The sequence below is a fragment of the Gobius niger genome (genome assembly GCF_951799975.1).
Source record: "Gobius niger genome assembly, chromosome: 12".
Lineage (NCBI taxonomy): Eukaryota > Metazoa > Chordata > Actinopteri > Gobiiformes > Gobiidae > Gobius > Gobius niger.
In genome coordinates, this window is record NC_136863.1 from 17,411,161 (window position 1) to 17,432,613 (window position 21,453).

The 21,453-nt window shown below is 42.4% G+C and overlaps 2 protein-coding genes across 2 annotated transcripts in view; both read right to left on the minus strand.

Annotated features, from left to right (window-relative positions):
• nrn1la (neuritin 1-like a) overlaps nt 1–3,448 on the minus strand; it is a 55,164-nt gene extending 51,716 nt beyond the window's left edge. Inside the window, exon 1 of the mRNA XM_079568493.1 lies at nt 3,277–3,448. Within this exon, the coding sequence (XP_079424619.1) occupies nt 3,277–3,334 (58 nt within the window). The 5' untranslated portion in view covers nt 3,335–3,448. The remainder of the gene's footprint in view (nt 1–3,276) is intronic.
• Nucleotides 3,449–4,546: 1,098 nt separating this feature from the next.
• edc4 (enhancer of mRNA decapping 4) lies at nt 4,547–21,373 on the minus strand. Its single transcript, XM_079567913.1, has 30 exons — nt 21,162–21,373; nt 20,431–20,596; nt 20,242–20,353; nt 20,028–20,127; nt 19,768–19,954; nt 19,461–19,608; nt 19,269–19,373; nt 19,081–19,193; nt 18,922–19,005; nt 18,749–18,844; nt 18,535–18,634; nt 18,272–18,452; nt 18,025–18,091; nt 17,801–17,892; nt 17,477–17,658; nt 17,082–17,161; nt 16,879–17,005; nt 16,547–16,806; nt 14,969–15,199; nt 13,389–13,490; nt 12,993–13,136; nt 12,856–12,892; nt 12,534–12,681; nt 11,944–12,099; nt 11,723–11,838; nt 11,467–11,632; nt 11,194–11,380; nt 8,794–9,013; nt 8,344–8,507; nt 4,547–6,351 (listed from the first exon to the last, which is right to left on the minus strand). The coding sequence occupies exons 1-30, from the start codon at nt 21,241–21,243 to the stop codon at nt 6,168–6,170; spliced, it is 4,137 nt and encodes a 1,378-aa protein (XP_079424039.1). The 5' UTR covers nt 21,244–21,373; the 3' UTR covers nt 4,547–6,167.
• Nucleotides 21,374–21,453: the final 80 nt, after the last annotated feature.

Consider the following 21,453-nt stretch of genomic DNA (forward strand, 5'->3'; position numbering starts at 1 on the left):
TTCTTTTTTTTAGAGTAACACACTGCAGGCGTGAGGAGAGAGAGAGAGAGAGCGCGGGCTATAGGCTTATAATGAGCACTGTGTTCCTACAATACACTCAATTTAGAAGTGCAGTTAAGCAGCCAGTTCCACTCTCAAATCAGTTTCCAACACCTACTTATTGGCTTAAAGGAGAGCAGTTGCAAGGGAATAAGTGAAGACACACACATATCAGAGAATAGTGGTCGCCCTGTGTGGATGAAGTTACCATATATGGGAGGAGATCAGGAAGTGAGCTCCATTTTGACTGCATATATTGGGGATGTGTGTTCAATGCTGCACCTGTTGGGAATCCCTGAGGCAGTTATGTACATTTTGTTCAGTTTTTGCAGGATATGAGTACAGATCAGTCATTTATCCGGTCACTGGAAGGTGTCCATATTGGTCCCGAGAGTAATTTGATGAGCTAAAGGTCTGTTCTATGCACTTGACCCATCCTTCAATGTAGGCTGAGCAAAACTGGGAGATCATGGCGCAGCAGCCAGGGGACCCATCTGCAGATCTTGAACTAGGATTGGTTAGAAGTTGGGGATTTTAGCCTATTTCGGGAGGAAACACAGCCAGACATAAGGAAACCATGAAAAGTTCAGATGGAGAGGCCAGGAATAAAAAAAAACCAGCAGCAGATGAAGCTCATCTTGCCAGCTTGATTGTCATATTAGAAAACACGTTGACTTATGCTCCCTCACATTCTCCTCTTTTACATTGCAACACAAACTAAATGTGAAATGTACTTAGTGAAGGACAACTGTGCGGTGGCAGAGTAGAGAAAGTGAGTTGAAAGCGGTTTCTTCGCGGTGAAAGAAGTGAGTCGTAAGAGCAGCAAGAAGAGGCCGTTTCAGCAGCTTCGAAAGGTCCCCGGGGTCACCACTGAGTCACCCAGCTCTAAAAACACCAGGAAATCTCATGTCATGGTTTATTTGTGTGTGTGTGTTATGTGTGTGATGTACAGTGTGCCTCACAGTGAGTGGATGGAAACTTACAACAGCATAACTTTGAATAACACCGAGCATACGCAGACATGACAGCATTGTAAAGCACCGCGCAGAATGTCCTCTCTGTGAAAGACTTCATGATTTGACTTACGGCAACCATAAATAAGAGCAATAATCTGACACTTTCATTCACTGCTCTTCATTTTCTGAGCCCCTCTCATTCCAGCCGCAATATAGCGCTCAGTGTACCCATAGACTGTAAAAAAAAAACCTGGGTACCCCTGTTCAATTCAGTGCCCAGGTGGAGACATAAATAATTTGGACTGCATTATTTACATACATTTGCACTTGTTCAACTGGATTGCAGCACGTACTGTAGCTCCACTGTCTCGTGCTGTGAGGAAAACCTCCCCATTAACACTGCATTTTTAAACTGTCTCTTAAGCATGTGTTGTTTTGATTCTTCTCCTCATAATTGCTAATGGTGTGCCAGAGTGTGCAGAGTCGGTATACTTTAAACAAACACCAGTGTGAAGTCTAGGGGGGGGGGGTTTCCACCGACTTTAATCTTAAACTCCACAGATCCTCGCGCTGCTGCGCCCGGTGCTTATGCGAAGGTAAAGGAAACTCCTCCAGAGATGGAAGTGATTGATGGACGGCTGAGTCTACACGCATACACAGGAGGCAGTCTAATTGTCAGGAGCAGAATTTTGTGTAAGCGATGACTTGATGACTACCAGTCTGTGTGAGTTAAAGTGAGGGAAATGGATTGGATGCTGTTGAATGTGTCTTTGAAAGTGAAGTTATCAATTAGCACAATACGGGCAGCTTTGAATTGCCTTCCAGTGTTGTGCGTGATTAAAAGGGGGACGAGGAGCTGATACAACTGCAGGTGACAGAGCTAAAGATGCTGACACTGAGGTTTTAGGAAAGACGAGGGCGACCAGAGACCAGATCAGAGAGGCACCCATGATTTTTATGTCCCCCCCTCCTTTATTAGGCCAGTTAGTTTGATGGGGTAATGTTGGTGGTCAGTATTACTCATGTATCACAACAGAGGAGTATACATTTTATGAAGGATAAATTAAAAGAAGTTCCTATTTTAAGGATCTATAACTTTTGTGATATAGAAAGAGGGAAAAAGGTGTAGTCTTTACTATAACTCATATTGCTCTAATGATCTACCTATGGCACGGTTTTACCATATAGCCTATAGCCTTTTTCAGGTCGCACACACTTTATATATATATATATATATATATATATAAAAAAAAGAAATCTGGCGTGCATAAATAAAGATGAGTTTTCAAGGCTTCACGCCCCAGGTTGACGTCACATTTCACGCGCAAGCCCTCAGCCACTTTCTGCTGTCACGCTGTCCACTCCGCTCAAAGCCCGTGCGAACAGTGGAGGTGCACGTATACGGCGCGCGCTGCAGAGGAAGGAGAGCTCCTGTGCGGTGAATGTTCAGTCAGCAGAGCCTCCCGGGAGCGTAGTGCGCAGAAGGGGAGGGAGGACAGATGCGATTCATTCATCATTTATCTCATCGCTGCTGCCGCTTCTTTCTATAGGACTATTCCCATCAGCGTGTTGTCCCATGGGTGCTTCTCCATCCCTCCCGCACATCACCACCACCATCATCATCATCATCATCAGGCACTTCGGCATCCACACACGCCAACCTCAGAATGATGATCTATCGTGATCTTTTAATAAAGCGGAGCTGAAGTAGATCAGGGCGTGCGTAAAAAGCCTGGCGCAGTATGGATTGTATAGCCGAGTATAATAAAGTGTGCGCTTTGATGGAATTGGAAACAAGTTTAACTATCCTATGCATCTTTCCTTTCTCTACTTTTTGCTACTTTACGTCTCTCTTTCCTTGACTGTTCTTTTCCCACGTGACATCAGAGGGAGCGCTGCAGAATCCTCATTACTTCAGCATGGTCTGCGTTAGAAACTGTCTCCTGTGCGCACACGGTTTGATATATAAAAAAAAAAAGGCACGATCAGGCACAAGTGACATGAATAGCAGCTGTTTGATAGTGTTGTCCCGCGGGAGACTCACTACTACCGCTGTTTACGTAATGATCCCGTGTCCACTTTGGGGGAATAAACAATCTCAGAGACCCGTGTCGGCGATGGTTGCAAAAAAAGAGGGAACTTTTTACGTTGACTTTCGAGTGAGGATGCGTTGGTGGAAACCCATAGGTCAGTCCAACTCGTTTTCACAGAACACAAGAGAAACCAAGCGGGCTCACATAGAAACCGGGCGGAAACACGAAAAAGTTAGAGCTCAACTTACTCAGAAGAAGTGCAACAGGCAAGCACAGGAGGCAGGTGGAGTTCACAAAAGATGCCATGCCGCCGCTGCTGGTAGTGGTGCCGGTGAGACGCGCGTCCTGGATCCCGGGGAAGGAACTTGTACCACAGCGTGTTTCAGAGCACAGGTCCAGCGCACGGTCCCGTTCCGAGTGCCGCTGTTCTTCTCTTCCTCGTGGTGTCTCCTCCCGCAGCTGTGTGTGAGCGCGCGTGTGTGTGTGTGTAGTCCCGCCGCGTGTGAGAGCGTCCACCCCGTTACGCTCACAGCTGAACGAGGGGAGGGCGCGTCCACGCTGAGGAGGAGAAACACGAGAGCATCCTCACCGCGCTCTCCGGAGACGCGCGAGGAGGCGGTGGAGGAATCACACGAGTGGGATGGACCGTGGAGTTTTTCCATATGCGGCGGCTTAAAATAATGCTTTGCTTTGTAACACATTAGGGGACAGAAAGTCTCAGGGACCGGCGGAGATTTTAATTTTCTGAACACAATAATAATGAAATAAACCATCAGTTAGGAGTAGTGGGTTGAACGCAAAAACTGAAGGACTAATTATGGCTGCACAAGATCAAAGTGTAGCTACTGGAGCATCCCACCATCATATCATGAAGGAAGGAACACAACCTGAGTGTAGGGTATGTGGGAAATTTGAAGAAAACATTGAGCATACATAGTAACAGGCTGCCCAGGGTTGGCAAGGACGGAATATATTCAGCGACACAATAAAGTAGCTGCCTATGTCCACTGGAAGATCTGCCAAGGATATGGAAAAGTAAAATGGCATGAACACCAGCCGGCCAACGTTCGCGATAAAGATCTTATGGGATATACCAGTTCAAACAAAGAAGTTAAACCAATAAACCAGACACTGTATCAACAACGGAAAGAAAACATTTATGCACATTGATTGACCTCACAATCTTGTCTGAAACAAAGATCTGGAAATTGAAATCAGCAAAATGAGGGGAATGAAGAGACACTATCCCAGTTGTCATCGGAGCTCTTGGACTTGTTAAAAAAGATCTCAACAAGCTCACAGAGCAAATCCCTGGAAACGTAGACCTGGTGCAGGTTCAGAAAATCAGTTTACTGGGAACAGCGCATATACTAAGATGTTTTTTTTTGGTCTCTGAAATAGACTGACCATCACTTGAGATTGTCGTCCCCTCGGAGTAAGGACAGCAAATGGAAAAGAAGCATTTAAAAAAACAACAACATAATAATCGTAATCATAATACTACAATGAACATGTCTGTTCTTTTATTCCAAAACGTTTAGGGTAAAACAAACTGTAAAAGACACAAAAGAACAATGAAGCAAAGAAGAAGTCAGTCTTAAGAACAAAAGCTTCCGATGTATTCTGTGCATGCGGTCTTGAGACATACAATAAACCCAAGTACAGCTGGAAAAAGCAGTTCTAACATAACGGTTTCTTGTACAGTTTGAAAAATATATCAAGTTATACTCCGTGCAGCCAATTAAGATCAAACCGTTAATGGCTTTTTAATGACAGAAAAATACCAGAAGATGCAGAACCTAAAGGGAGATGCCTCTGCGTAACAAACCGGGGATTATAATCTAAGCAAATGGGAAATTACAATAAGGCACTTGCTAGACAAATCCAATGGAACAAACAAAAAGGGGATGCACAACTGTGTGGGCACCCTGTAGTTAAACTATGAGCTTTGCACATGGGCTGTACATACATTATCTTACATTAACTCTGAACATGAACAAATAATGCCTCAAACCTAAGGGAAGGCCAAGAAACACTGGCTGGAGTTTAGAAGCTGCAGGAGGAGGAGGAATGATTTCTGAATCAAAAAGCCAATGATAAGCAAAAGCAGGCTGAATTTCTGCAGTCCGACGAAGTGCTGCCCCCTAGAGCCATTGACACGCAACTGCACGGTATAGTCACTACCATATGGAGTATGGAATAACCTGATAAAAGAACATTATAATAAACAAGAAGTGCATATATTAGTCTGACACCTCTTAAAGAATACAAGTCAAATACAAAATGCAGATATAAAAAGGAGCAACAAAAGAAAGCGCAGGTTAATCTGGTTGATTCACTAAACTAAGCTGTACAAAGGACGGCTAACGCACTGCGCATAGGATCAACTGGATATAGGGAGGCCTCGTTAAAATGTTAACCGTGCTCTCCCACAGACTAGCTTTCTTTTCAAATGGAAAAAAAACACATGCTTTTTTTATCCCCCTCTTTTACATTTGGACATTCAGAACATCACCTCGGATGACAGACGAAGCCCATTAAGAAATAACTGAATCACAATAGCAACCAAGATAACATGGCTGCCTGTCACATATTTCTGGTTGCTGGGGTATAGTACAACTCTTTCCGTGTTGTTTGCTTGTTTGTAAAAAATGACGGAAATCTGGCTGGACAGGATTCCACAGGTTGTAGAGTCGCAAAAACAAAGCACCCAAAGCGGTCTTCACAGTAGACAGCCAACGTGGGACAGGTCTTGCGACAGTGCCAGCCCAGATAGAAAAAAAAAGGATCATTTACTGATTTGAGTCATGTGGACTTTTTTTTTTTTGACATTCATATTGTCAGCAAGAGTCATAATTTACTTGTTTGTTGTTCTAGATAAACATTACCTCCATGGGCCGATGCAAAAAACCCCAAAACATCCTGAAGTCTCTCTGACGTAAATCAGCGGTTCTGTCATATCGATTGGCCAGTTGATGAAATGAAAATAAGTTTAATGGAAAACAAGACCTGGCTGCAGAGTTTCTGTTTTCCCCTTATTCGAGTCAAAAAAAAAAAAGAACACACAGAAGAATGTTGAATCCGAGGGGGCTGGGTGAGGTTCCACTGTGAGCGAGTCCCAAAGTGTCCCAGGCAGAGACTAGTGGTTGACCAGGCCCTGCAGCATCATCATGAGGCGGCGCGCCCTCTTGCTCAGTGGGCTGTGGGGGTCCTGCTGCAGGTAGGCGAAGAGCTTGGGCCGAACCTGGGCCAGCACTGACGCCATGTGATCGCGGGTCAGAGGGTCGCTGTGGTCCAGATTTATCACAGCATCCTCCAGGTAACTGCAAACACATGAAAGATGCGACTTTAGCTATGTCTATTCTCCATTACATACATTTTATTTTCCCCACGGTAAAAGAATGTGTAATCAGTAATCTGAATACATGGCATTCTTTACTACCTGCAAAATTCTTCTTTTAATTGCGGCAGTGTGCCAGAAGCAGTATAAATAAAGTTGCCTTTGTTGTATTTGTGTTGCATGTTTTATCTCTGTCATCTCCCTAGGGACAACAGATTGAAGGAAAGATGCCGTCTTTACTATAATCTGGCATATTTACATCGCAGACATTGCACATGTTCATCGACATGCACTCACTGTCTATATTACATCAATAAAATAACAGAGAATAGCAGGGGGCAGGGACAATGTGTGTACTTGGGTGCGCAACCATTAGTCATGAGGCAGCAGGTGGTCCAGAGAATGACAAGAGACACCTTTTCAGAGCTGCTAAATGAAAGGGTTATGTCTACAGTGGGCTCTGGACACTTTGAAAGTCACGCTCTTCCATTTATTCTGGTATAAAAAGCAGCACAGGAACAACATGCGCTCTATATTGTGTCCCTGGCTGTGACTGCAGGGGACAAAGAGAAAGCCCAGTTTGAATGTCAAGCGCTGTCCTTGATCACACTCATGGCTGCCAGTCCCCAGTGTGACTGCAAACCTTGTGTTGTCACCACAACATCACAGCATAAATTGAGTTTTGCCATCCTCACCTGCGGCCTTTTTTCACACTCCTTCCACTCACAGTGAACTTAACTCAATTAATCCTGCCACACATCTGGAGAGAGGAGAGAGGAGTGTGCGCTACAGGCCCCAACAGGCACTGGTGCATTACTCCTCTCCCAGGACTTTTCAAAGAATCTGTTATAAAATAATGTCCTTATGACTTCAGTGACAGATTACAGTTTAGAATTAGATTAATGTGTCAAACAGGAGGGATTAAATATTATTTTAAAATAATATTTTTGTGTGTGCGCTGTGCTCACATTCTGCTACAGTGGTTTTCAATGTGAATCATCAACAAATTAAACAAATCAAAGAACTGTAAAAAAAAAAAAAAAAAAAGAAAGGAAAAAAAACACTAATTCACAAGAGCAAAAGGGGCAGTAAAGTAAATCTAATAATGAGTGTATAGTGTTAGACTGATCCACAGCCGTATGTCTCTCCAGATGGTGAAACAGGCTCTGGAGGGCCATCCAGGCAGCTGAGAGTAGCACCGGCACCGACCGCACATCCAGACCTAAGCACAGCTGTAAAGGGACCAGGCTCCAAACGGAGAAAAAAAAAAACACTAAAAGGCTGAATGTGGAAGGAAAAGCACTGCAGAGACAAAAAAAAAAAAAAAAAAAAATCAAGAATTTTAGAGATTTTGTTTTATATTATTTTGTTTTCCCTTTATTTAATCAGGAAAGTTCCACTGAGATTAAGAATCTCTTTCACAGGGGAGTGCTGGGAACCTATTGTTATGTTAACCAAGAGTGACTTTTCTATAAGCCCAGTGTTATCATTCACTGCTTTGGAAACGTGTGCCAGTAAACAGAACTGTGTTTTAAAATTGAGATTTCACTAAAACTAACTCACTAAAACTTAAGGTCAAAATCACAAGGATAAAGAAAGCAATGATAGATCATCATGTCCAAAACCAGAGCACTTAGAGGTTCAGCGACTCCCTGGACAAGAATGGGGTGATGGGTCAGCAGTTTAACCCAGCCCAATGTTAGGAGAGCAATAATAAATTGATCCAATAAGAGAGTCAGAGTGTGTCGACAGCGACTGGCCTAAATATAGAACCAAGAGCGTTCAAAATATGTTCATAGCTAAAATTAATGGGGAAACTAACATCAGCCAAGGCTGACATATTTGCCTTGGGAGCAAAGGCATAAGCCTGAAAAGAAGTACAACTGAACCAGAAATAAATACTGAATCCAGAGCGTCAACTAGGTCAAATCTTTAGTGCTTTGAAGAACACATGGATCTGTAAAGTGGGCTTCACCTGATCTTGAGCTCTGAGCGTGTGGAGAGGTTGGAGGAGAGCTGCTGGATGAGTGACAGCAGCACAGGTTGGCTGAGGGGACATGGGTGCTGTCCAAGCACCTGCTGGGAATCTATGGTCTCACACACGTACAACACCAGGTTCAAGTCGGTCGCCGAGAGAGCCTATGGAGACAGCAGTATATAATCTCAAGTCATGATAAATAAACAAGAAAAGTGCAATGAAAAGTTCTGTGGGTTGTTTAAGGCTACAGAACATAGAGATTTTGGAGTTTCTAATTAAATTATTCCAAAATTCATTAAAAATGCTGATGAAAAATTACATTTTCTAATTGCAGCTATATAGTTTTATTGTATACAGATGCAGGTCCTGAACTATCAGTGTTCATATTGTTCCTGCGCAGCCTCACGTAGCTTTAGAGAAGAGAGAGTATCCGTGGTGTGCTTCTACCTGCTGAAAGGCCTGGTTGAGCTGGCCCTGCTGCAGGAGCTGGAGGATGTTGGCCTGCTGTGTCTGGTAGTCGAGATGCGTTGTGGGTACAGGCGTTCCCGCTGCGGACCTCATCGCCTGCATGATGCTGGAAGTGACCACAGCCTGCTGCTCCTTCATTGCCAAGCTCACTTCTCCTTTGACAATTCTCTGCACATGGCTAAGAATAGACTCCTGCAAACTGCGAAGACAATGCAGAAGGGGCACAAAAGAGGTCAGACTTCTCTAACGCTATGGGACTGCATTTAAGAGACAGGTCAGTATATTTACAAGAACGGATCACTATGATGATTCAATGTTACAAATATGATACATATCAGATGCATAGACCACTGCATACAACACAGTAAAAATGAAAAATTGGCAAAGCACACCCATCTAAATCTGCCCCTTGAACCAATCTCTTGAAGATATTTTAAAAATAAATTAATTTCAGAGTGAGTAAGTGATTTGAACAATTCATCCTTTATACATTGACTAGTGGAAGACTACACTGCGTTCCAAATTATTATGCAAATTGGATTTTTGTGTCAAAAAGGTAAAAAAAAAAGCAATAATAATGAAACTTGTGGATGGTATCGTGTCTTGGGGCTCTATGAATCACTGACATTAATCTCAGAGACCTGGGATGATTAGTTGTCGGGTTAAGCCCAGTTAAGGGAAAAACTACTGAAAAAGGGTGTTCCACTTTATTATGCAGATCATCATTTTCAAGCAATATGGTAAAGAAAAAGGGACTTTCTGCTGATGAAAAGCGTGAAATAGTTGAATGCCTTGGTCTAGGTATGAAAACCTTCAATATTTCATGAAAGATTAAGTGTAATCATCGTACTGATAAGAGATTTGTGGATGATTCAGAGCACACTCCGTTTTGTGCCGATAAAGGCACAATATGGACGGTTTCTGCCAGACAAACACATCAGATTAGGAGAACAGATGCCACAAAGCAGCATACAGGTATTTGAAGCTGCTGGTGGCTCTGGAGTCCCCCAAACATCAAGGTGTAGGACCCTCCAGAGGCTGCAGTTGTGCATAATCCTTCTATCCGGGCCTCCCCTAAACGGTTAATTGAATGCTGATGAACAGAAACGGCTGCAGTGGCTCAGAAATACATGAGGACTCATTTTCAAACAGTCTTGTTCACTGATGAGCACCGTGTAACGCTGGATGGTCAAATCAGTGGAGTAATGGATAGATGGTGAATGGCCACAATGTCCCAACAAGTCTGTGACGTCAGTAAAGAGGTGGCGGAGTCATGTTTTGGGCCAGAATCATGGTGAGAGAGCTGGTCGGCCCCTTTAGGCCCTTTTAGGCTCCCTGAAGGTGTGAAAATGACCTTTGAAAAATATGTGGAGTTTCTGACTGACCACTGTCTTCTATGCTACAAAAAGAAGAGCTGTGCTTTCCCTAACAAAATCCTCTTCATGCATGACGACGCACCATGTCCTGCTGTAAAGAAAACCTCTGCATCACGGGCTGCTATGGGCATAAAAGGAGAGAAACTCATGATGTGGACCCCCTCCTCCCCTGACCTCAACCTATTGAGAACCTTTGGAGCCTCAACAAAAACACTTCTATGAGGGTGGGAGGCAGTTTTCATCCAAACAGCAGCTCTGGGAGGCTATTCTAACATCCTGCAAACAAATCCAAGCAGAAACTGTCCAAAAACTCACAAGTTTAATGGATTTAAGAATTTTGAAGCTGCTATCACACAAGGGCTCCTATGGTAAAATATAACTTGACCTGTTCATATTTTTTTGATTGAAATAGCTTTTGATTTCAGTAAATATGACCTCCTAATGCTACAAATTCAACAAATGACCATTTTCAGTTAATTACAAGCTTTAAAATGTATTGAAACGATGAGTTGCATAATAACTTGGAACGGTGGATTTTGAGGTTTTTACTATATTTATTTTTGAAAAAAATACTGTTATCACTAGGAAATTTTTTCCACCACATTTAAATGATCCCCTACCAGTTAAAGACTTGAAAATTATGCTGACTCTCATTTGAGTTGACAATTTAGAAAATCTTAGAAAAATGTCATTTGCATAATAATTTGGAACGCAGTGTAGTTCTCATTTGTTCATATTTAAAATTGCATTAAGTTCCAGTACAGTATGCAATCAAAAATAAAGTCATTTTTGATAGTCATGTCGGATGTTCAAAAGACACTGGTTACTGCGTTAAACAATACTGCAGTAGTCTCATGTAAATGTGAATAACAGTATTCACATTATTGAAAGCTTCAGTCTGACTCTATCCAAGTGCTGTGTTAGCCAGTATTACACAGTCCACTCACTTTGTGAGGCGTCGTTATAAGAAATGCAGTTTCATATATTCATCTGGAATGCTTACTTTGCCACCATCATCTGGACCTGGTGCTGGACCTCTGCGCGGACGTTAGCAGTGATGCTGTTGCTCAACTGTTCGGTAGAGTTCTGGAAGCTGTCAATCATCTGCTGAAGTTGACCAATCATGGGGTCCCGTGCCTCCTGCTCTCTCTGCTTCCTGTTCTTCACATGATTTTCAAGTTGTTGAATGTCTAGAAAAAGTTTTTTTACAGTGACTACGTTGTTTGAATAAAACAGGTTTACTTTGATAATGCGCACGCTCATTATTAAAACTTACACTCTTGTGTGCCCTGCTTGAAGCTATCATTGATCTGCTGAAACATCGATTGGCAGCCTCTCTCAAAAACGGGAAGCACAACTGTCTGAAAAGCATCTTTATAAGCTGCCTGTATAGGTCCCTGCATCGCCTCGGCTGCAGCTCGACCAATGGCATCTGTCGTGTTCTGGACAAAAACAGTAGGAAGAGCAGGAAGTGAATATTTACAATCAAGTGACTTTAAATATGCAGACTCGGCTTGGTGCCAATGACCTACCTTTGACTTAACCACTTTAGTGACATTGTCTTTTAGTGTGACCTCCACAGCAGTCAGTTTAGCAGCAATCGTGTTGTTCATTTGACCCGTAACAGGCTCCAGGCTCTTGGAGATTGCTGCAGTGAGGAAAAAGAATGGATAAAATTTAACATTGTTCTTTTCCCCCATTAAAACCTAGACAAAACACATAAAATGGTTCTTAATTTCCATATTTGCCGTACTTTGTGGAACAGTTTTCTTCATCTCGTCTCGTAACACACGGTCCATCCTGTTGGTCAGGGCGACGCTCAGGGTCTGGCTGAGGTGCTGGCTTAGATGTTCCTGAACCTGCTGCTGTTGGCTCTGCGTGTCAGCAAGAAGTCGTTCCAGTCTGCGCTCTGCGACCATTTACAGTTAAGGCACAGAAAGCATCAACTTCATTTTCGCAGTGGGTAATACGCCAAAAGATTTATCACCATTTTTTTAGGGCCCACATCACAATTCACATACACTTGCGTTTTTAAGGAAAGCTCACAATTCACTATGAACGGTTCTCTTTTGGGAAAAGTGCCTGTGTTAAGGCATAAAGCTGCATTAAAAAAGAAAAAACAATGAATTACAATCCAACGACCACCAAAATGGCAGCTAATCACAGCGATCAGATCACGATTTAGTTTTTATAGTCATATCTCTCAGCCCTATTACTTTATTTAAAACAAAAAGACATGGGCTCATTAAGTCATACTACGTGTAACAATTCCCTAAGCCTGCTCTCTGCATAATTAAAAGCACCGGAGTAGAAGTAAAAGTAGCACCAACAGTGGAAGGATACGCTCCTGTTCCTGGTGGCTGCTCAAAGCATGCTCCACCTGAGACATAATAGAGCACTTCATGGCTTCAATCTGTCCTCGAAGCTCGGTCAGTTCCTTCTGCTGACTGCGCAGGAGCACCAATAACTCATCCTGCACCTCAGAATTAATCTGTAAGCAAATAATATTCAGGTTTACTAGCAAGATAATAGGACATGTCACTGCTTGTTAAAAGTTATACGATAAAAGCAATGCTAAACTGATGATGATTTGCAACTATTTTGCAGCATTATGAGCTTCTTTGTGTGTTTTGTTTGATAACAAATACTGAAACCACATCCTTACTTGTCCTGGACTTAACTGCCGGAACTGAGAAGACTCACTAAAAAGAAGAAGAAAAAACAACGGCTTTGATTTACAGGTTGCAGTATATTAAAGCTGCCACACAGATGATGTACTGGACATTGTGGCACTCTCCGCACCTATCATCTTTCTTGTTTTTTCTCTTTAATTTAGGTGACCCTCGTGGTGAGCTCTTCCATTCCTTTACAGGGATCCTGTGAGATGAGCGTGATGCACAGTTCCCTGAAGATGATCCGAGACTGGCGACCTCCTCATCGGGGTCACTGCAAAACACGACAGCATTGTGAAATAACTTGAATGAAAGTTTTATTCAGACTTTTATTCTATGACTGAAAGTATTTTATCTGCACTCTTGCCTTTTACTGTAATTGATACATTCTATGTTGATGTTTTTATTGAATTTATCTGTTTTCTTGTAACTTTATGCAACTGTGAAGCACTTTGAATTGACTTGTGTATAAATTGTGCTCTACAAATAAACTTGCTTTGCCAATTCTATGCAAAATGGCACTTACCTCAGCTCTGCTCCGAGGTCCTTGCTGTCATGTGGTGTGAGATGATAGGAGCGTCGATGATAAGGTGAGGCTAGGTGTCCATCTTTTGAATCTTCTCTGGAACTATGATAGGAAAACATGACCATTACAACATTAGTGGTCAAGTCAAAGAACAACTTCTTGGCTGTGTCCCAAAGCATAGGTATGTTGCCTTGCCCTGGTCTGAAGTGGCCGTGGCCACTCGCCACCCAAGTACTGTTCTAATGTTCAAGGCGTCCAGCAGCATGTGTCGTTCCTTTACTTAGCATGTGGCTAATTTACCAAGAATACACCGGTTTATCCTTCACTGCCTTGACCAGCCAAAATCAACCATAATGCACCACAGCATTATGGTGATGTCACTTCCTTTTCCTCTGAAGTGTGTTCCATTAGCAGCTCTTGCCTTGGGCTAGAAGGAAGTGAGTTTAAAGGCACTGCCTTCAACACCAAGTCAAGGCAAGGTACCTAGGCTTTGGGAAACCGCCCTTGTTCGTAGGAAAAGAGAAAACAACTGTGCTTCCGATGGCAAAATGACATGCATTCTTATGCTCCGTCCACACCAAACTCGATTTGGGCGTCAAAAACGCGCGTCACGCCCGTTGTTGGACGCCTGTGCTCATTCAAGTCAGACGCTCGTAACCAAGCGTCAAGACGCTCTCGACGCGCGTCAAGAGCGTCGTCGTGGAGCGCGTTGGGAGCCGTTGTCAGTTATCAGTTATCAACATGGATGACATAGAGAGAGTGGCTTGGCTTTTATTGCTTCATAAAGCCAGACAACGTCGTCTACAGGCTCGTCGGCGCCGTGTCTGGATTCATGAGATCGTCCGAAGGCGTTCTCAGTTTGGCGAGTTTCACCATTTGCTCCAGGAGCTGCGCTCGGACGAGAGTCGCTTTCAACGGTACTTCCGCCGCTTTTAATCCTGGTGTTTAGATAAAGAAGCACTGATGTGTCTTTCTAAAAAAAAAAAAAAGTCCCAGAGCGGCTGTAGCTCCGGTTCACAAAGAAGCTACGTCCGTGACTTGCGACTTGTTGACATCTGTGGGGCTGGCGTAGAATCTGCCCCGGTGGCTCAGCTACAACGTACGTCACTATGGGGAGAAAGCTCCTGATTGGTCGACGCTCGCGAATTTCGCCAAAAAGTTCAACATTTCCCAACTCGAGCGTCGGCCGCGCTCGACGCCATGGAGGCGCGTCAAACGCTCACCAAGCGCGAAAAACCTCAAAACGCGCCGCGGAGGAGGCGCGTGACGCGCTGCGGGACATCTTGACGCCCCCCGGAGGCGCGTCCTCCATGTATTTTAAATGTAAACCTGACGCTTTGGAGGCGCCAAAACGAGTTTGGTGTGGACGGAGCATTACTTTCTTGTAAATAGCCCAATTCTTATAAATGTAAATAGTTATTTAAATCAAAATATAACCTAAATATCCAAAATATGAAATACAAAAATAATATATAAACATGAATTATTCATAAGCATGTAGGCCGTATGAAATTGTGCTTACAATTCATTATACTGTTTGTATGTCTAATGAAAATATTATCTTTTGTGTAATACATTACCAGTCTACAATGCCATTGTCCCGAAGGCTGTTTCTGGTTTCTCTGGTGATATCGGGGGCAGCTGGCCAAGGCGTGTGACCAACACTTCCTTCTGAGGCTCCAGCTCCGACTCCAGGGTTCTCCTGAGATAAGGCAGTCTCGAGTAGAGATGGAGTGTGACTAAGTCTGTTTTCTGCCTCCAGAGACCCACCAACCGGACCCTCAGCACCTCCAAGTTCCAGTGGCAACAAGCTGTAGGTGAACAAACCAGTAGTGTAGAAACAAAATGATTACCGTAATTTTCGAACTACAAGTTACTAATTTTTTCACACGCCCAGTACCATGCAGCGTATTCAATGATGTGGCTAATTAAAGTAAACATCTTTAATGTAGCTCTAACTACATAGATTTAACCAAGCCCGTCCAGAATATCACATAATATGAAGAAGTTGTCCCGTTATTCAGTCCTTTTTTCTACTTCAACCGCTACCAGGCTGCGGTGCAGGGAGTGGGGTGCAGCGAGGGGAGCGGGACAAACGCGTCAGTCATGTTTCTAAAGCATGGAGAGGCAGGCGCTTTAATACAGGCGCTACACCGAGACCATCACGTTATGCTCTTTCTCTCAGAACAGTTTCAACTCACAGTGGGCTAAATAAGTAGTTTGGTGTCCATTTATTGCGTAAAAGTATGGAAAATGCAGCTTGATGTTTGTGAAAAACGAGCGAGGAGGAGGAGTATGAAGTGGCAGGTGCGCTCAATAGTCCAGAATTTATGGTACTATTTGCACAAGAGCATAAAAAATGTTGCCGTTTAAACAAGACATGTAATGGGTTAGTCATCTTACAACCCTGTATACACTTTTAATATCTTAAAACACAACAACGTAGGCATTACCCATTTTACAACTAAGTTCTCAATGTATTCATCGTGTAAGTTTTTTTTCAGGCGCATCAATTTATGTTTCATAACTTAAACTAAAGCATTTCTGGAGCTCATCGTGATTACAGCGCATAAATAGGTACATCATTCTCTACAGGCAAAGCGAGTGTGAATAGGCTCTATGCTTGGAAAGTTGATGATACCAACTTCCTAGAGTAACGACTATACCTGTCCATGTTTATTCTTATGCAGAAGTAGCTGTCTTGTTGAGATAAAGAAATATTTGAACAATACATGGTGGAAAACATGCAGCTGTTGGATAATTAATTACAAAATATAAAAAACTTTACACAGGATGTAAAATGTTTATAAATGTAGATGTTATAGCCTTGAAGCCACATTCAGCTTGAGATCAAGCTTTCTTTTGTTTTTAAATCTTATTTCATTTTTTATTCATGTTAAAATGTTGACAGGAATTTCGTAGTTGTTACTCTACACTGGCCGATAGGAAGTTCAACAACAACATTCCTTGCACAAAGACGATTGTATTATTATTGAAAGTAATATAACTGCTAGAATAGGTGGTACAGTTATATAGATTATAGCAATACACATCAGACTTCCTGTAAAAGGATGTCAACAAGGGTCTGACATAAACGTGAAACAGGCGGCTTTAAATGAGACTTTGAAATGTAGAATATTACAAAAAAAGAAACACACCTGTTGTTGGCAGAGCGTGGTGAGGTGAGCAGGTGTAGAGCAGAGGCTGCAGAAGCCATGCTGTCTGTCTGTAGAGAGGACAGAGGTAGAGATTCCATAGTAGACACAAGTCCACGCTGTATCTGCAGAGTCTGAGATGCAATCTCTGGCATGTCCTGGGACATGACTGTGGACGCAGATGAGATGACATCGGGCGAGCGAGCACGGGTTGGTGAGGCCAAGAGGAGAGGAGGGTCTAGAACCTGGGCAACACTGGCAGCCTGAATTAGACAGAATTAATTATATATAAAAGTGGTCAAAAAAATTAACATTCAAGATTGTTTAGGTTGAACCTGAAGGCCGTCCAGTGCAGGCAGAAGTGCAGACGCAGCTCTTGGACTGCTGCTGGATGCAGAAAGACCCAGACTGTTGCTGCTGTTCTCCACTCTACTTGGACTCTGAATCATGTCATCCATGGCTCTAAACAAAACAAATGACAAGGCAAATAAATCATCATGTACATAAATAAAGAAGCAAAATGCGATAAAGCAAGTACCGGTTAGTGGAGTCTGAATTGCTGCTTGTAGCTGTTACAATGGTGAGACTGCTGGCACTACTGCCAGGTGATGCTGGAACCTGCAAGAACAGTGATATTATAACATTTTATTTTTTCCAACTCCACATGGACGGACCTATTATATCACATCATAGAAAACTGATATGATATAATTACATTACATCACATAATATTATATCATCTCACATTTGATAATAATGGTCCAATGCAATACAACCACAGCTGCCCTGAGGTAAACTCAGATCACCACCATCCACACACTAACACACTATATTCACACAGGCAAGTGTTTTCGATATTCAAATTATCTTTACATTTTTTTTAAGCAATCACACATATAGCAGGTTGGTAGATGATACTCCTTTTCTACGTACCGATGTGCTTGGTGTCATAAAGGCATCTGGAGTCATGAGTTTGGGCATTGACCCACCAGAGGCTCCTAAGTTTGTCAGAAAATCAGTTGGAGCTGGAAGTGAAGAGATTTTCCTCAGGTCAGTCTGGGATCCGCTCCCTGAATCCTTGTCTGAGCTCTGGTCTGTTAAGTGGTCTGAAAACCCTAGGATAAAGTCAAAGTTTAGAACATTCTCAAACACTTTTGGGATGAAAATGGTGTGGTAAAATGAAAACTACTTTTTTCTATTCCTGTTAGTACCAGTCATTGTATGTGTAAAAATACTTAAATCTAAATTATAACCTACCAAAACCATCCTGAGAATCTGAAAGTGGCAGGAAATCTGCAGAACTAGAGCCGACATTTGGCTGAAACAAGATCTGAACATCCTGTAAGCTCCTGAAACAACAAACAAATCAAAAGGCATAAACATTACTCCTGTGTGAAATGCTATCCGATATACACACACTTGCAAACAAATAATGACAGGAATATATAACAGAAAGAATACAATGATCAGTTGACTCGTACTTTGTGTGGACACAATACAGCTTGATTTGGATGCCAGGCTTTGACTCTGTGGGTCCTTGCGTGCATTCTGCAATAAAAAATACAATAGAAAATATGAAAACACTAGTTTTTATTTTAAAAGTTGAAACTACAATTTGGCAGCTACAAATTAAGTTAAAATATCAAATGAAACACATATAGCAACTGTTTTCAGACACAGTGTCTTAGCTTTATAATCAACAGTTGTTTCAATACTAACTAAACACACCTGTCGTCAAATTCTCGCTCTCTTCCTCTGCAGGCAAGACCTCAGTGTGTTGAAGGCGGCACTGGGTTACATCTCTGACACCAAAACTGAGCACAGGGTGAGTGAGGAGAAACTCAGACACAGCTGTAAAGTTTGCCTTGCCTTTATCAAGGTTCTGCTGTAACTCCATCACATAGAGGACCTAGAACGTTACAACAGAAAATATAAGTCACTGTTAACAGTTAAACATACACAACATTTATTCATAATCAACCACTGTTTACCTTTCGCTGCACATCAGTGAGAATGAGGTACTCAGAAGAGAGGTCTAAGCTCGCCTTTAGACTTGGAAGTACAGTGGAGTTGTAAGGATCCGGAGTAAAACTTAAGAAAAGAAAGAAAACACCATAAAAAATAGTTTTAATTTTCAAACTACTCCATAAAATGAGTTGAGTCGTTTATGAGTAAATTTAACAAACAGGGAAGCAAATACAACACCTGATAGTCTGTAAACAAGTCCAGGACACAGTGCACCACATCTTCAACTCCTGATTCTGATCAGCTCCAGTTATAAGAAAACGCCAGAAGGGAACCCTTTGAAATATGTCAGATTAACAGATGAGATGACAGAACTAGAGTTATGGGAAATTATTTGCAGTTGGCATGCTTACTCTGGGTCTTGTCTCTTATGGTTGTCGCAGAATAAAAGACAGGAGAGTGGACGACCTCCGTGAGGCCGCAATTCATGAAGGCATCTAGATGTTAAAACAATGACTGAAGGGTCAGACAAAGGGGGGAACTACGGAGTTTAAATAGACACATTTTACTACCTGGGCTTGTCTTGTCCGCCTTCAATATAGATCTGCCAAAACTTAATGTATCCATCATGGCTAGCTGTTGCTAACACTGTTCCATCTGGGGAGAGAGCTCCTTCACTTACTCTCTGAAATCAGATTTCAAACTTGTAAAAACAAACTGTAATAAATATGTCCATTGTTCCTGAAAGAGTGACTATAACCTGTGTATGGCCCTTCACTGTAATCAGGCCATCTTTCACATCTGACACATCAACAGGCCAAGTGTTGCTACTAGTTCTCAGAATTTCAAGGTCCCACACCTCAGCCTGAAATAATATATCTTGTTAATAATATGCAGCACATTCACATTTTACGTTGAACTTTGTTAAAATAGTCTGTGACAAAAACAGTACCCTATCTTCATGAAGAAGTGCCAATGTCTGACTGGTGTCATCCTGATTCTCGTCATTATCATCCAATATATACGGGCACCAAATAATGCGACGATGCGGATTGAGTGGTGTGTCGTCTGGATGACGAATATGAACAACCACTTCATCTCTTTTGGAATTAAAAGTTAAGAGAAAAATCAACTGCCAAAAGACATTTTTCAGAGATAAATTGATAAATCTTATATTCCGGACCATGTCAACATAATGACAGAGTGAATCTTTTGAAATATCACAAATCAAATCAAAGTCACAGTATTATTCAGGATACAGGATTTTGTTGGCAGTGCAGGTGAGCTGCCAGACAACTAGGTTACCAGCTTCATCGACACATCCCAACAGAGAAGAGTCAAGGTGGGCAAAAGCAAGATCTGTGACTGCTCCAGTGAATCCTTTAAGCAATGCACGCTCAGTAAAACCAACACTCAAAACACGGATCATCGCATGGTTGTTAGCCCCTAGAGTGTAAAAAAAGAGTGTAAAACATTTACATAAATATCCCCAAAAGAACCACAATAATAAACCACTTACCTTTAATGGCATAGGCCAAAAATGAATTTGAGACAGCTATAAGCCTGCCGTAGTAATATTTATGTTCCCAGTCATACTTTGCAACTGGCTGAATCTTTACCTAAAAAACACACACACAAAAAAACAAAACAAATAAGAAATATTTCACACACAACACAAGTTAAGCAATAGGTAATCAACAGCATAAGAATGTACATGGTTTACAGATTAATACCTTGTTACTGCCCCTTGCTTTGCTGTTGATGCTTGAGTCTTGACTTGCAACAATCTCCACATTATTTGATGTGATGGCTTTACATGTGGACCCATCACCACCAGAGAGGCAGCTGAAAGATTCAATATTAATGCATTACATGTGTTGACTTTACTCAGATTGGCAAGAGTAAATGAGTAAGAAGCACACATTATCTGACTGTCCCTCGGACTGCTCATGTCTTGGGAAATGGGTCTGGTTGATTCTGACAGATTTACTGAGCGATCCGCGCTTCCAAGAAGTCCTGCAGCCCCCAATAATCCATTCAGCTCTCCATTAAAAGATGACTTCCTCTGTCCGTCAGTTGACTGAGCATCTGACAAGACAATAAAAGTAGTCAGACCTTTTGACGGTTACCTTTAATGACCTGATCCCGAGTCATGTCAGGATAAGTTATTGCTTCCACAGACGGATGGAGGCACGCGACGTCTAAACATCGCAAGAGTTACCGAAGACTACTAGAAGACTGTTGCTATATAGACTCTTAGCTAGGGTTGAATAAGTCATTAAGCCGTCCTCATGCCAAGATTATATTGCTATTTAACGGTAGCCCTTTTGTGAAACAGAGTTTGATGCAATCACGTAGCTGACTAGCTTGACGGTGGAACAGCTAACAACAAAACAAGCTACGCAGATATTACTCCACTTCACGTTACCACTTACAGTTAAAAAACACACTTTCAAAATTGATAAAATACTGATAGTTAATGAATGTCTGTAAATTGTAAAGTGTCATATACACAACAATCAAAAACACAGATTTTCAACCCATTGCAATTGTAGCACTCACGCTTGTATGAGCCAAGTGCGTGTTAGCTTTCTGTTAGCTTCTCTTCGGCGGCCTTCGAGCGCCGTGGAGAAGGCTATCAGTGGGTACTTACCAGTGCCGGCACGGTCCAGCTTAAGGATGTCCCGCAGATGCTGGGTAGCACCCTCAATATCAATATTTGTACTGGCCGCCATGGGTAAAGGTACGGGGATGAGTCAATATAAAGGATAATTATCTGTTTAATGTTTTCTGACCACTGTGCGGCTCACCCAGAGCAACCGTCTAAACTTCCGTTACGCTGACTAAAGTGTCCGACTCTGTCACGTGTCCTTTCTTTGGTTCCTATTTGGGTTCCGACATGCCGGGGGAAAAACGTTCACGCTGTCTCAGTCAAGAGCCAACCT